General features: G+C 28.6%; 1 protein-coding gene across 2 annotated transcripts; it reads left to right on the top strand.

Moving 5' to 3' along the window:
• Window positions 1-541: 541 nt before the first annotated feature.
• Window positions 542-5,127, top strand: NUDT9 (nudix hydrolase homolog 9). Of its 2 annotated transcripts, XM_028053347.2 has the most exons (9): window positions 807-902; window positions 975-1,049; window positions 1,127-1,183; window positions 1,734-1,816; window positions 2,311-2,369; window positions 3,329-3,477; window positions 3,638-3,775; window positions 4,042-4,200; window positions 4,584-5,127. In XM_028053347.2, the coding sequence occupies exons 1-9, from the start codon at window positions 822-824 to the stop codon at window positions 4,677-4,679; spliced, it is 897 nt and encodes a 298-aa protein (XP_027909148.2). In that variant the 5' UTR covers window positions 807-821; the 3' UTR covers window positions 4,680-5,127. The 2 variants fall into 2 exon arrangements, with proteins under 2 accessions (XP_085524686.1, XP_027909148.2); XM_085668560.1 differs by having other exon boundaries at window positions 542-1,049.
• The last annotated feature ends 8,170 nt before the right edge of the window (window positions 5,128-13,297 follow it).

Below are 13,297 nucleotides of genomic sequence, written 5' to 3'. Positions count from 1 at the left end.
ACTTATTCAAATTTTACATATGATTTTGAACAACATCATTATCTTCATAAATTCGTTAACCCAATAAAAGTTGTCTAAATAATACAAAATATGAATTTTTAAAACTATTTTGTACATTATATATAATATCTTTCAAAATAATTAATATAAGCAAAAATAAGTTTTTGATTATGAAGGACTTGTCTTTTTTCTTTTTTTTTTTTTTTTGAACAGAAGGACTTGTGTTCTTACTTAAGTGTCATTCTACGTCTCTTACTCTTACATGGACTACCACCCAATAGTAGCCCAAATTACAACCGACTATTCCTTACTACACCACCGTAATTACTAACTACACTTACACAATCCTACGAAAAGACATAAATACCCTTCATCATTGCATCACACCACACCCCATCTTCCACCGCCACCGTAGCGGCACTAGTACTTTAAAGGAAGAAGAAGTGAATGAGCACGCTGCACACGAAGAAGAAGAAGAGGAAAAGAAAAAACCATTCTGAAAGACATTAATAAATTTTGAAAAGCTTATTTCAAAAAAATTTATTCCGAAACACGAAAATTTTGTTACAAAAATTATATTCTAAAAATTTTGTTTCAAAAGAACATTTGTTTGAAAATGCTTCTGAAATATATAATCTGAAAGTATTTCTTTTTTAAGGTAAAATGGTCATCTCGAAAGTTTGCGGTATGCGCGAAGAAATTGAGGGCGTGCAGGAAGTAAATGCTATTAGAACCCAATGTTAGCTTTCAGTAGGCCCTATAGCCTTTGCCGAAGCCGTGGTCGGAGTTCGAAATTCGGTAAGGTAATCGTCGACGTTGCGATGGAGAAAGATGCAACCACCGTGAACCCTTCTTCCTTCACGCTTCTTGCGTCGACTCCTTCTGGCCTTTCACCTTCACAGGTTCATTACACTCTCAACCCTCACCATTCCCCTCAAACGCGTCTCGGTAACCAACCTTTTCTGTTTTTGAAGGTTTCGGTGGACTTCAGCGACGCCTACGACCGCATCCCCCACTCTGACGTCAGCTTGGAGAACACGATTTCCGAGGTGGATCGCATTCGTTTACGTTCGATTTCTTCTGCTATCGTTTCCTCTTACGCTTATCTTCTGTTTCCGTTGCGCAGATATGGGAGCAGAGGAGTCTGAAGAACAATTCACTGTTCAATGGAAAGAAGTTTAGGGTAATGAGATACTCTTACCTTCCCTCAAATTAATTCAACAAAATTGAAGTCATAACACTTTGCATTGGTAATTAATAACCGTACATGCTAGTGATATTAACATATAATTATATTAAATTGGATTCCGGTTGATAAACTTCTGAAGATATTAACTATTTACTGTCATTTTTTATTATTATTTTTTATTCTTGTTAGTTAATGTGTGTTTGCCTGGTTGATGGCCCCTGTTCTGAGTATTTGGTATCTTAATACTGTTATGGTATGAATCAGATGAACCACAGAGGCTTTAATGTTTAATAATCGATAGTGCTGTATGAAGGAAAATGTGGGCCTTGGGGTCATTGGCATGTTTATTAATCCATGTGTATATTTCACGGTATAATGAATGACTTCAATCTCTTTACTTTAGTCCTTTATTTTTTTCATGTAATGTCATGTATTTGAGAGGTGTTATTGTAGCTAGAGTGAAGTTTGAGGCACTGTCGTCTGACTTTGTCAAGGACTATCCCTTACAGAAGGTGTATATCCTTTTTTGTTGCAATTATCACAGTATGGAGGCTGTTTTCTGGACGCAGGAGATGGATCCAACCGTGAACCACGTTTATGCCTCCATCTAGGTTTGACGGATTATAGGTGTGACCTCAGCGCTCTTCTTTTAAATGTATGTTTTCTGTTTAGCATGGGTGGTGATATTGATGGGATGATAATGATTCTGTAATCTTGAATTAAAAATTAATCATAGTTTCAGCTTTCATTAGGATACTTTGATGATCTTAATTTGTATCTTTCTCATTGTTTATATTCATGACTCTAATATGCCTTTATCGTTGATAGGTTGAGAATAATTTATCATATTTGGTAAATTAGTTGGAAACTTGTGCATTTTCCAAATTAAATTTCTTTATAGTGGTGATTTTGGCTGAGAAAAATCCATAGTGTATATTGTATCCGTTGACATGTTATATGCTGTACAGTTAGTTATCTTTATTGTTTGTCTGAAACCGTTGGAGGATATATCTGCAATGCATCCTTTAAGCACACAGCTGAATCTTATTGTTGTTCTCTCCTGTATTTTTGGCTATCAGTTCTAGTTCCCTCTATTTATTAATATTTTAAACTTGCTTCAGGACTTTTGTGGGAACAAATTTAAGTCCTTTATGGGAAAGGTTCCTGGTCCCATCAGAAGGTAAAATCATTACAATTTTTCATCCTGTTAACTCTAATACTGTTATTTTCTGTTTCCCTACGACCTTGCACTGTTAGCTCCTGAACTTAGGCAATGTGACACCTGACTTTCAAAATGAAGCTGCTTTGATGTCCCATAAAATTATCAGGATGGGAGCAAGGGGAAGGGGATCAAAGTTGTGTTCATGAAAGAAAATCTAAGGCAGTAGGGCATCTCTCTTCTGTTTTTCTGCTTGCATACAGTGGAGATTCCTTTTATGTCTGAAAATATGATTCTCACACACACTTCTCTACATTCCCAAGTAGAGGACATATTTGGATCCTTTAATCATTAGCTATTGGGAACTTGAGCATGTCATCATATAACTATCCAATTTGTAACAGTTAGTATTTTATATCTTACTTCTTCCACAACATTCCTTTAGGAACCACAATCTTCATTGAAATCATAACTCGTTCCTCCTTTGTGCCTTCTTTTCATTTATTGTGTTACATTTTTAATTGGAAAAATTGAAAAGGGTAGATCATGTATAACATATTAGTTGTTTCATGAGTTGATTGTGTTCATTGAGAAATAACTTACTAGTCACAGAAGGAAGATAGAGAAGTCCATTCATGATTAGTTGTAGGAAGAGAATGTACTTATGTCGGAATTCAGATTCTCTGTATATTTGTATTTTATCCATAGCTTTTCAAGGTAAAAGTCACAAAGTATACACAACTTTTATCAAAAAGACTGTACAGACATGTTAATTTCATCCTAGGTTTGTTTGTATTGATTGTTTGATTTCATCTCTTTGATTAAATATTATTAAACAATAATGGATGGAATTATATAGACCAAAATTGCAAGCTGTTATGTTCCTTCTGGTTCTGCCTCTTCCACTTTCACCATTTCTTTGCTGCTGAAGTGGTATTGATTTATTTGTCATAATCTTTTACGTACTTCCTTCTCCCCAGATGATTCCGTTCTTTGTCAGCACACCTCCAGCCCACTAGGAAATGGTGCAGTGGTGGAAACAAAAGACAATAAAATACTTGTACTACAACGAAGTAATAATGTTGGTGAATTTCCTGGACATTTTGTTTTCCCTGGAGGCCATCCTGAGGTATTAAATGGTGCATTTATTTGTCATGATATGTGCTCCCCTTTTACTTTACTGAATTGTCTTCTATTAAATGATTAATTCATTACTAAGCGCGTAATTTTTTCTTGATAAAATGTGTAGACTTGGCTATACATTGACTTTTCTTTACTATAATTGACAGCCTCAAGAAATTGGTATAACATCTCATCAATATGTCAAGGAGTTGGCAGAATCTATTAACATAAAGGTTTCACAGGAGATGTTTGATAGCATAGTTCGTGAAGTAGTTGAAGAAATTGGCGTGCCAGCCTCATCCCTTGTAAGTTTAATAATTCCTACTGTAAGATGACAGGGACAACACAATATACATGTCTTTTACCTTTATAAGTGAGTGAACTTCAAAGCCACCTAATATGCTAGCTTTGGTAGACTTTGTGACTTTTATGATTTGGTTTTTTCGATACACATCTTTTCTGTGTGTATTGATTACAGATAAAATTTCAGTATGCTATGCTAATCTTTATCTCCTGTTTCCTTTTAAAATGGGGTTGAATGGGTATCTAATTTTGATCGTTTGTCATGTAGAGCATCCCCACGTTCATTGGTATATCTCGCAGGAATTTGAATGTAAGACCGACTGCATTTTTCTTTATCAAATGTAGTCTTGATTCAAAGGAAGTTCAGCAGTTTTATTCTAGCGCACAAGATGGCTATGAATCGACTCAGCTATATGCTGTTCCAATGGTGAATCTAAAACTTGTTCTTATTTTGTTGGCATGAAATCCATTCTTAATAATAATTATGTGATTATTTTCACTTTATTTTTTGGTTGTTTCCATTTAAGAACATCTGCATTATTTTGTTAGTGGCATTAGTAAGAGACACGAGCATGGCCATTCTTTTTTTTTTCTTGTGCGACAGAAGGTCCATCAAAATGATTGCGGGCTCAGACTTCAGTCGAAGCCCCTTGCAGCTGTAACATGATGAAATGATGATAATGACATGGCTACATATTTAGCACTAAATGCTTAGTGATATTTCTTCTTCTGTTGGAACAAAAATACCTGATATTTTATTCTTAGTACCTAGTCTAGTCTTTGAAGCATGACTCTGATTTTTTATCTCAGGTTGAAGTAGAAAACATGACTTCTAGGATGCCTGGCTGTCATCGAGGTGGATTTTCTCTCTATAAATTGATGGTTGACAACAGAAAGATTACTTGATGAAAGTTTTCAAGAATGGTGTTGCACAGTTGCACTACACGTTTTCAAAGGATTTTTCACTAGTGATGTAGTTTGATGCTGACGTTCCCTTTCCGCCTCTCCACACACAATGAAAGAAATATGATTTAACCGAGCTCAAATCTTCCAACGGAATGATACTAATACTCCTTTTCAGTTTCATACCAAATAAAATAAACTGGCAAATCTTATCCTATTTATATTTTATAGCATATCAAGCATAAGGAATAGCATTATTCCACTGACCACTTTGTAATGTATTCGTTATGAGTGGCCTCGACCCAATGCCCACCCTCCACGAAACATACCATTTAAGCTCAAGTGCCTCAAGTGTCAATCTGCTTATTGATCTCCCTTGAACATAGTTACTTGTGCGTATGCAATTTTCTGATTGGACGTATATGTGATACCTCATGGTGACTATTTTTAACTCGTTCTTTCTTTTATTAAGAACATGCTGCAATTTAAGTTTTAAGATTGAGCTTTATCACTGCATCAAAATTTTGCTTTTCTTTAAGACTATGTCAATTCTGATTCTTCATGCCTATCCATCGGATAGCATCGTGACCTTAGCCGAACGTTAAAAATTGTGGTAGTACCTTTAAAGTATTGGCAATTCATAGTTAGGCCAAATTGTTCCAATTCACTCATACAAAACAATAAGCTTTTCAAGTGGCGCTAGGGTTCACTAGCTGTGGTAGGTACCAGTATAGGGTGGCCGTGATCTCTTAGCCAAAACAATTTCCTTTGTAAACTGTTTTGTATAATTAATAATTAATGTAACTATTTTGGTAGATTTTCATAAAGTTTAAATTTGTCCAGTTTGAATGTGTACGTAATCTCACCTAATACTTTGTAACTATGCCTACCAATGTAGTAAAGAGCACAGTTTCTGACAAAAGTTGTTACGTTGTCTGTATGATCACATTCTAAGTATCTTCACATCAAAACACAGATAAAACCTAATTAATGATCATCTACAATCGAACGAATACAGATGCTATACTTTGAAAAATACCGAATAGATTATTATTATTGTTGTTGGGCATACTGGGAGAGTGGATCAAACAAAACTCGTATTTGAGGTCATGCACAGTGTTTGTTTGAGTCAATGGTCAACGCCCAAAATATTAAAATCGGTCATCTTCCCCGGTCAACTTTGATTTCACGTCAACCCAAAACTTTAATTGATATTTGGACAATATTACAAGAAGGAAATACCAAAGCCCACTATGACAATAAAGTCTCGTTAAATTTTTACCCCATAAGAATTGATGACGATGGTTATAGCAACAGGGTCCTACTACCATTTAATATTTAACAAAGGAGAGAAATTGAACTCATCACTCGCCCTTATCATACAAAAATACTTAATATAAGAGATTTACCACATTTCTTACCCCCTAACTCGACACTTCTTTCGATATTAAATTAATAACAACTAAATAACAATCGTATTTAATAATTTTGCACCACTGAAAACACCTCTCGTTTTTATTTTACAATATTTGATTCAATTTCACAAAAAATTGAGTCCATATTTTTGGTTAGATTTTTTAATATTATCTTCTATTAAATATTAAAAATATACTAATATTAATATATTATAATTTTTTAATATATTTTAATATATCAAAATTAATATCCATCAATATATTTTGTAAATAGAATAAAAGGACAGTATAAAAAAATCCAACCAAACTAAACCAACCACATGGTTAACCCATTGATGGCACTGCGGAATATTAACAACCAAAAGGAGTGGACTTGCAATTATAAAGTTCCTCATTCACGCGCATTCTTAATGTCACGAACCACGATTTTATCATGTTTGCTCACTGAGTGCAAAAATAAGACCCATAAAAAAAATAATGCTTACACACATTAAAAAATTATTTTTATTTTTAAAAGATATTTTTACAACTTTTTAAATAATTTTAAAATCTAAAAAAATATAAAAATATGAAACCATTTAAAAGATGTATCTCCAGATTATAAAAAGAAATTGTCAAAATTTACTTTCTTTTATATGTCATTCAGTTTTGTTTTTCTATTGAATGTGAAACTTTTAAATTATATTTTAATCTCTAATAAAAACAACTTCTAAAACTAAAAATTCATAATTTCACTTTATTTAGTGATTCAAATTTTAAACTTATCTCTTTCTCATCTTCCACCAACCCTTCTAAACAGCACATACTTGTTTTGTCTTGCTGCTGTGTTCCTCCTGGTCAGTTGGTGCTTTTTACATTCATTTCATTCTTACTAAGATTCCATTTCCTCCAACAACATTAACACTAACAAATCCTTGTTTTTTCTTTCGATGTTTTGTGAAGCTTTTTTCTGAGTTTTTTTTTTTTTTAGAAAAGACATCGAAAAAAACTTGATACTGATAAACAGTATAAAGTTCATATAAGAAATTAAAATGTCGTTTTTAACCTAAAACTTATGAGTCCTTTATTTATATACTGTTGATGTTATGAAATGTTATAATCTTTTTATATTTAACAGAACTAACGTAGTTTTGTTTCATGCTAAAGATTGGACCGTGATTCACGTTTTTATGTACTCTGTGTGTGAAATTGAACGGTGTGAGAAGAATATATGTTATTCAAATACACTTCCCGTAGAAATTTGCATTTCAAATGTCAACGTTAATAATTTTTATATTCAAGTTTTTTTCAAAGAGCAAAACTTCACTGAAAATGACAGACTATTTTATCCATATAATTAAATATGTAAAAGGGTCAAATTTTAAAAACACCAAATACTTTCTTTATCTAATAACAAACAAATTAGTAAAAATTTGCTGATAAAAAAAACAAATTAGTAAAAATTATTTTTAATAATATTTAGAAACATTTAGTTATATAATATAATTTGCCCTTCGGCAGAGTATTTTTTTATACTTTTGTAGTACTTTTTTTTCAAAATGTATTGTTTTGCTTGATAAATTTTATTGAAAAATAGAAGTAATATTATGAAATTACTTAAAAGGAAAAATATATGTTATGAGAAGACCGAAACAAATCTATTTTACAGTATTAGTTTATCAATACAACTACCAACAATCACGCGCACAAAACAATAATTCAAAGTTGAAAATGTGATTAATGCATTATTTTAATGGTGTACTAGTACGACCTTTTTCGAATTTAATAGATATTTTCATCATTTTCAATAGATTTCTTAATTATATATTTTTATTTGAATTTTTTAAATCCAAAACTTTGGTTGACAAAGTTAAGTGTATTACTACTCAAATTAATAGCTATTTATTGCTGACAAACATTTATATGTTATACTAAAAGATTGGAGTTTTTCATTTTAATTCTTTTATTATAATATATGAAAAATATATAAAAATATGATTGTATATAATTGATGTATTAAAACCGATATTAAATCGTTCTAAAGTTCTTATTTTTGTGGAAAAATTATTTGTTAAATTTTACCTTTCTTTCAAGACGAAATTTTAGAATAGTTTTGAATCATGAACTGTATAAGAAATGGTACTGCGATATTGTGATCCACAAATCTGAAGATAATATAACAATCCACGTGCAAGAGACATATGGGGCTCATCAAATAATAATGCTTTCATTAAGACAAAGTGCTTGTCGTGAATTTAGGTTTATTCATCCGAGAAAGTTTTTAAAAGTCTATAAGTAATTAAAAAATTAAACTCTTTGGTATTAACTTATTATTTCTATTTAAGAATCAACTTTAACAACAACAATTATATAAAAAAAAAAATCTTCCATAAATTATAGATAAGGTAAATTTATTGTATATAAATGGGTGCAAATTTTTTCTTACTAATTAATTTTGTAGATTAAATTAGGTTGAAAATTCATTTTTTAGTATTAAAGTTATTGAAAAGTCTATCATTACAACATTTGTTATTTGTTGAATTCATAATGTCATCTCGTCATTATGTAATCTCACACTCTATATATGTACGTGTTTAAGGGTGAAATGTGTGTTAAAAAAATTACATTAATTGAAGATAAGACTAATTTATAATATCTTATTTTATAAGTCAATTTTGTATAATTGAATTAGTTTTAAAATTTACCTATTAAAATGTATTAGAGTTTATTTCAATAAAATAAGTGATTGTTAGACTTGTTATATATTTTGTATTTAATCACTATCGAACCATTATTAATATAGTGGCACCACCAATACATATAAGTTAACATGAAAGAGTGTATTAATAATTTTTACATATAATATCACTATAAACGATTTTATGAAATATAATTAAACTTAACATTTTCTTTTATATATAGATTGGAAAAGGAATGGAAGGGGTAGCTCAAGAAGTGTGAATAAAATAAGTTATGTTGTTTGATTATGTTGAGAAACACCATGAGACACATGTGAGCTCATACATAACAAGGGTTGAAAGATAGAGGACACAATAATTATGGATGTAGATGCCTCCTTATCTTGTGTGCAAATCCTCGTAATAGATATTATTTGCCAACATTAAAGCAATATTCTCTGACATCGTTACCTTTTCTTTCTATAATCTGACATCACTTCCACAACATTTTTTCACTCTTTGCCCGTTCAACTATTATGTTACAGACACCTAAATCTCACAATTCCATTATCAACTTTGTAACAATCCAATTAACGTAAGATGTCATGTTTTGAATCTCACTATCAAATTGATATTTAAGACCAAAGATTCGGCCCTTAGGTCTTTCCGTCTCTGTTACTTTCCATTTTCACTTATTCTTTCAAATAATAAATATACTTTAAAAGAAAAAAAAAATCTTACTCATTATTATAAGAAGTAAATTTTAAGTCTAACTCAACTTTATACAATTAATTTTTAAGATAAAATTTGTACCTACTTATATATTATAAAATTATCTTATTTTTAGTCAATATACAACTTCCAACGTACATTTCTCACACTGAAATATATATATATATATATATATTACGTACATAAAACTAAACATTAATGAGTGGTCCGATAGTAACCCGATACCAGTTTAGTAGAGAATAAAGTTGTATTTCCAACCAACACAAATCTAACTAAGAACATAAATAATAAAAATTTTATTATTATTATTATTATTGCAAATTAGTGTAAAAAATAGATAATTTAATTTTAAAAAAATAATTTCAGTAGTGGATAATTTATACTATGTACTTTGCGGTTATTCTGAGTCATTTATATACATTTTTAATAACTCTGAAATATAATTAACGGCAAACTAAGAATATAAGATTGCACACTTGAATATAAATGCATTTATAATTTTAAAATATAATTAAGAGTAAACTATAATATATATATATATATATATATATACTAAAATTGTTATAGATATTTTTATCATGTTATAAGGAAGGGCAAAATAGAAATATGAGACGCATCTACTATAATGGAAAATTCACGTTTATATATTATAATAAATTAACATGTGAAAAAGTTGATTGATGTCATAATACATCTACTTATGTTTCTAATAACTTTTCATAAGTTTTAATTTATTTTTTTAGTACAAATGAAAACAAATATATTCTAAAATGGAATACAACATCGAGCAACTCAAAACTCATAAAAGAGCAACATAAACAATTTACATAATGTATCAGCAAACAACTTTTCTTATATAACATAAAAGTATCACTTGAGCAACACCAAGCTAGTTAAAAAATCACATAAATTTTATTATAATTTTCACTTAGTCAATAATTATTTGTTTGAACATAATTTTTGAAATGAGAGAGACTTAGTTCACTCAAATTTTCATTCATTAAAAATGTTGTTGATTTTCATCAAGGTTCCACATCAAATAATATAAAGAAAATAAATATAAAAAAATATTATAAATATAAAAAATTAGTTTTAATTTTTATTTTTCAAATTCAATAGATCTTTTAGTTGTATGAAAAGTTTGTAAATGTAAAATCTATAGTGTAAAAATAAGACTCCTTTAACTAATTATATAATAAAGATGAAAGTAGCCTCAATTTTCATCCATATCATTTTTAAAGAATCTCTACTAAATATTAAAAATAAGTTTTACAATTTGATTTATTTAATTTCTGTAATGGAATGATTGATGCCATACATGTATTATAGTCAAATTAAAAAATTAAAATCAAACTTATTAAAGAAAGTATTTTATTAAAAATATATGAGTAGGATTCTAAATTGAATCAACTTTGCTTTGGTGATTCTAATTTTGCCTGCATTGAACGGAGAGAACGAGTTTGAGCATGTGCTTCAGTACTTAAAAATTTATAAAGGAATATTGCGATGGCTATTATTGACCTAATTTTTAAATGGGTGAATTATAAATTATATAATAAAGATTAGCACGAGTCATAGGTCTGTCTGTGCCCACTTTCCACGTCCCTCCAAAAACTGTTACTCCTGTGGACCCCACATTAATCCTTAATCAATCACTAATCACGTTCATACAAAAATTGGATAACCTACTTAAATCAAGGGAACATAAATAATTATCTATTTTAGCACATTACATAATTAAATTTACCATTTCTATATTATTTTTATTTTCACTATTTCAAAATTTTATCTGTACCACCTATTGTTATTGTCATGATATAATTTTTTGACCACTAATATTGGGTTGGATTTCAATTCTATTTATATGGATAATTTTTGTTATCATTAAGAATAATTACCGTATTTTTGAAATATTGTCCGTTTTAGAGTAACATAGAGTTTCGTCTTTAAAAAATACTTCAAAAGGTGAAAGGATGAAAAAATATTTAAACTGCATTTGATTTTAACTCTTAAATGATGTGATATTTATTGGATATATCGAAACAAGTTGTTTAAAAATATTTTTTTTTTTACTTTAATTCAAAACACCGTCTCTTTATTCTAAAATCACCTTATGCCAATAAAATCATGAGTTAAATTGAGTGCTAGAAAATTTAAATCGTTAATAAATTGAAGACCATGTTTCACGATGAATTTGTCCAACTCTCTTCCTAACTCCACTTTGTACTCTTTCATTCTATCGGATAAAAACATGTTTATATAATATAAAATACAGTTAAATATGTTTTTAGTCTCTTTACATTTGGTGAAAATGAAAATTAGTTCATCTTCGAAACTTTGACTTAATTTATTCCTCAAATTTTATAAATACATGGATTTAGTCCTTTAAACCAAATTTTGTTAAATTTATTTGATATTTCAAACACGTTTTATAATAGTATTTGAATTAAGATTGAAGCGAAAATGTGTTAAACAGTGTAAAAATGACTAAATTTACGCATTTCTAAAAATGACTAAATTTAACAAAATTTAGTTAAAATGACTAAATTTATGCACTTCTAAAAATGAATAACTAAATTGATCAAAAATTTTGAAGAAGAACTAATTCCAAATTTTAACTGAAACTTGAGAAACCAAAAACATATTTAACTCTCCAAAATATTACATCTTCTTTAAGGTTCGTGACTTCATCATTAATTAATTTTTTTTTTCAATTTAAATTGTTACTCACTTGAAAAGTATTATTTTCTTATTAACGGTTAACTATTTGTACTTTCAAAATATTCATTTTTTTAATTTTGTTATCTACATTTTAGTTTTTTTATCCCTCCAAAAGATTAAACTACGTATGCTATCAAATTGATCATTTGATTTTTTTTACCTTAAAAATTATTATTTCTAAATTTCATATACTCCACTTTTATATATTAAATTATAATATATTATCATGAAAATATCTTAATCATTTAGTCGATCATTACATAAAAAAATACACGTGTAATTGTTAAGACTTTTAAATTAAAAATTTATATTATTAATTAACTATGCACACACTATTTTCGCTCAAAAATTATTAAAAAATGAATTTTAAGCTTCATTAAATCTATAAAATAAAAAAAATTAAGATTCTTTTGTTGTTTATATATTATAAATTAATTTTATTTTTAGTCCATGTAAAATCTCAAATATTATACACATGGATGTATTATGATATAATTTTAAGATCAATTCATCAAATTAATTTTAAGCATAACTAAATCTATAAAATAAACTCATAAGATGAAATCTTCGTATGCTTATATATTAAAATTGATTTTATTTATAGTCAATGTAAAATCTTAAGCATTATCCACATATATTATGATGTAATTTTAAGATAAACTCACTCACTCAATTTTAAAAATGGCACAAAATAAACGTTACAAACAACCGAACAACTTAAATAAAAGTCAAAAAGAAAAAGAATATATATAATAATTTAAAATAACTCTATTAGAGCATTAATATATTTTAATTTTAATTCCTGGACCATTGTTAAGTTTTTTGTAATCATGCACCATTGTCGTCAATGATTTTAGAGGTAAATAATTAAAAAGTGTTTACTACACTTACAATAAATTATAAAAGAAAAAGCAAAATCAAATAACAAGAACTTGAAAAGAATAATAAAACTAAAGACTTAAATATCTTATATATTTTGGAGACAAAAAGTTAAATGAGATAAAAATGTATAATTTAAATATTCTTGAGGTTGGATTTCACCATCCATTATCTTGTTATCTAAATTCATTAAGCTCATTCATGTTATCTAAATTTA

Source organism: Vigna unguiculata, chromosome 11 (genome assembly GCF_037176805.1).
Source record: "Vigna unguiculata cultivar grain cowpea cultivar isolate G323 ecotype 2 chromosome 11, ASM3717680v1, whole genome shotgun sequence".
In the NCBI taxonomy this organism is placed as follows: Eukaryota; Viridiplantae; Streptophyta; class Magnoliopsida; order Fabales; family Fabaceae; genus Vigna; species Vigna unguiculata.
Note: the sequence above shows the minus strand (reverse complement) of the source record. Positions and strands in the feature narration are given on the sequence as shown.

What these genes read in the sequence shown, in the direction of transcription:
- NUDT9 (XM_085668560.1), top strand. Translation starts at nt 738, where the DNA reads ATGTTAGCTTTCAGTAGGCCCTATAGCCTTTGCCGAAGCCGTGGTCGG. An exon ending in TGGAGAACACGATTTCCGAG is followed by an intron (nt 1,050 to 1,126) that starts GTGGATCGCATT and finishes TCCGTTGCGCAG; the next exon opens with ATATGGGAGCAGAGGAGTCT. An exon ending in CTAGGTTTGACGGATTATAG is followed by an intron (nt 1,817 to 2,310) that starts GTGTGACCTCAG and finishes AACTTGCTTCAG; the next exon opens with GACTTTTGTGGGAACAAATT.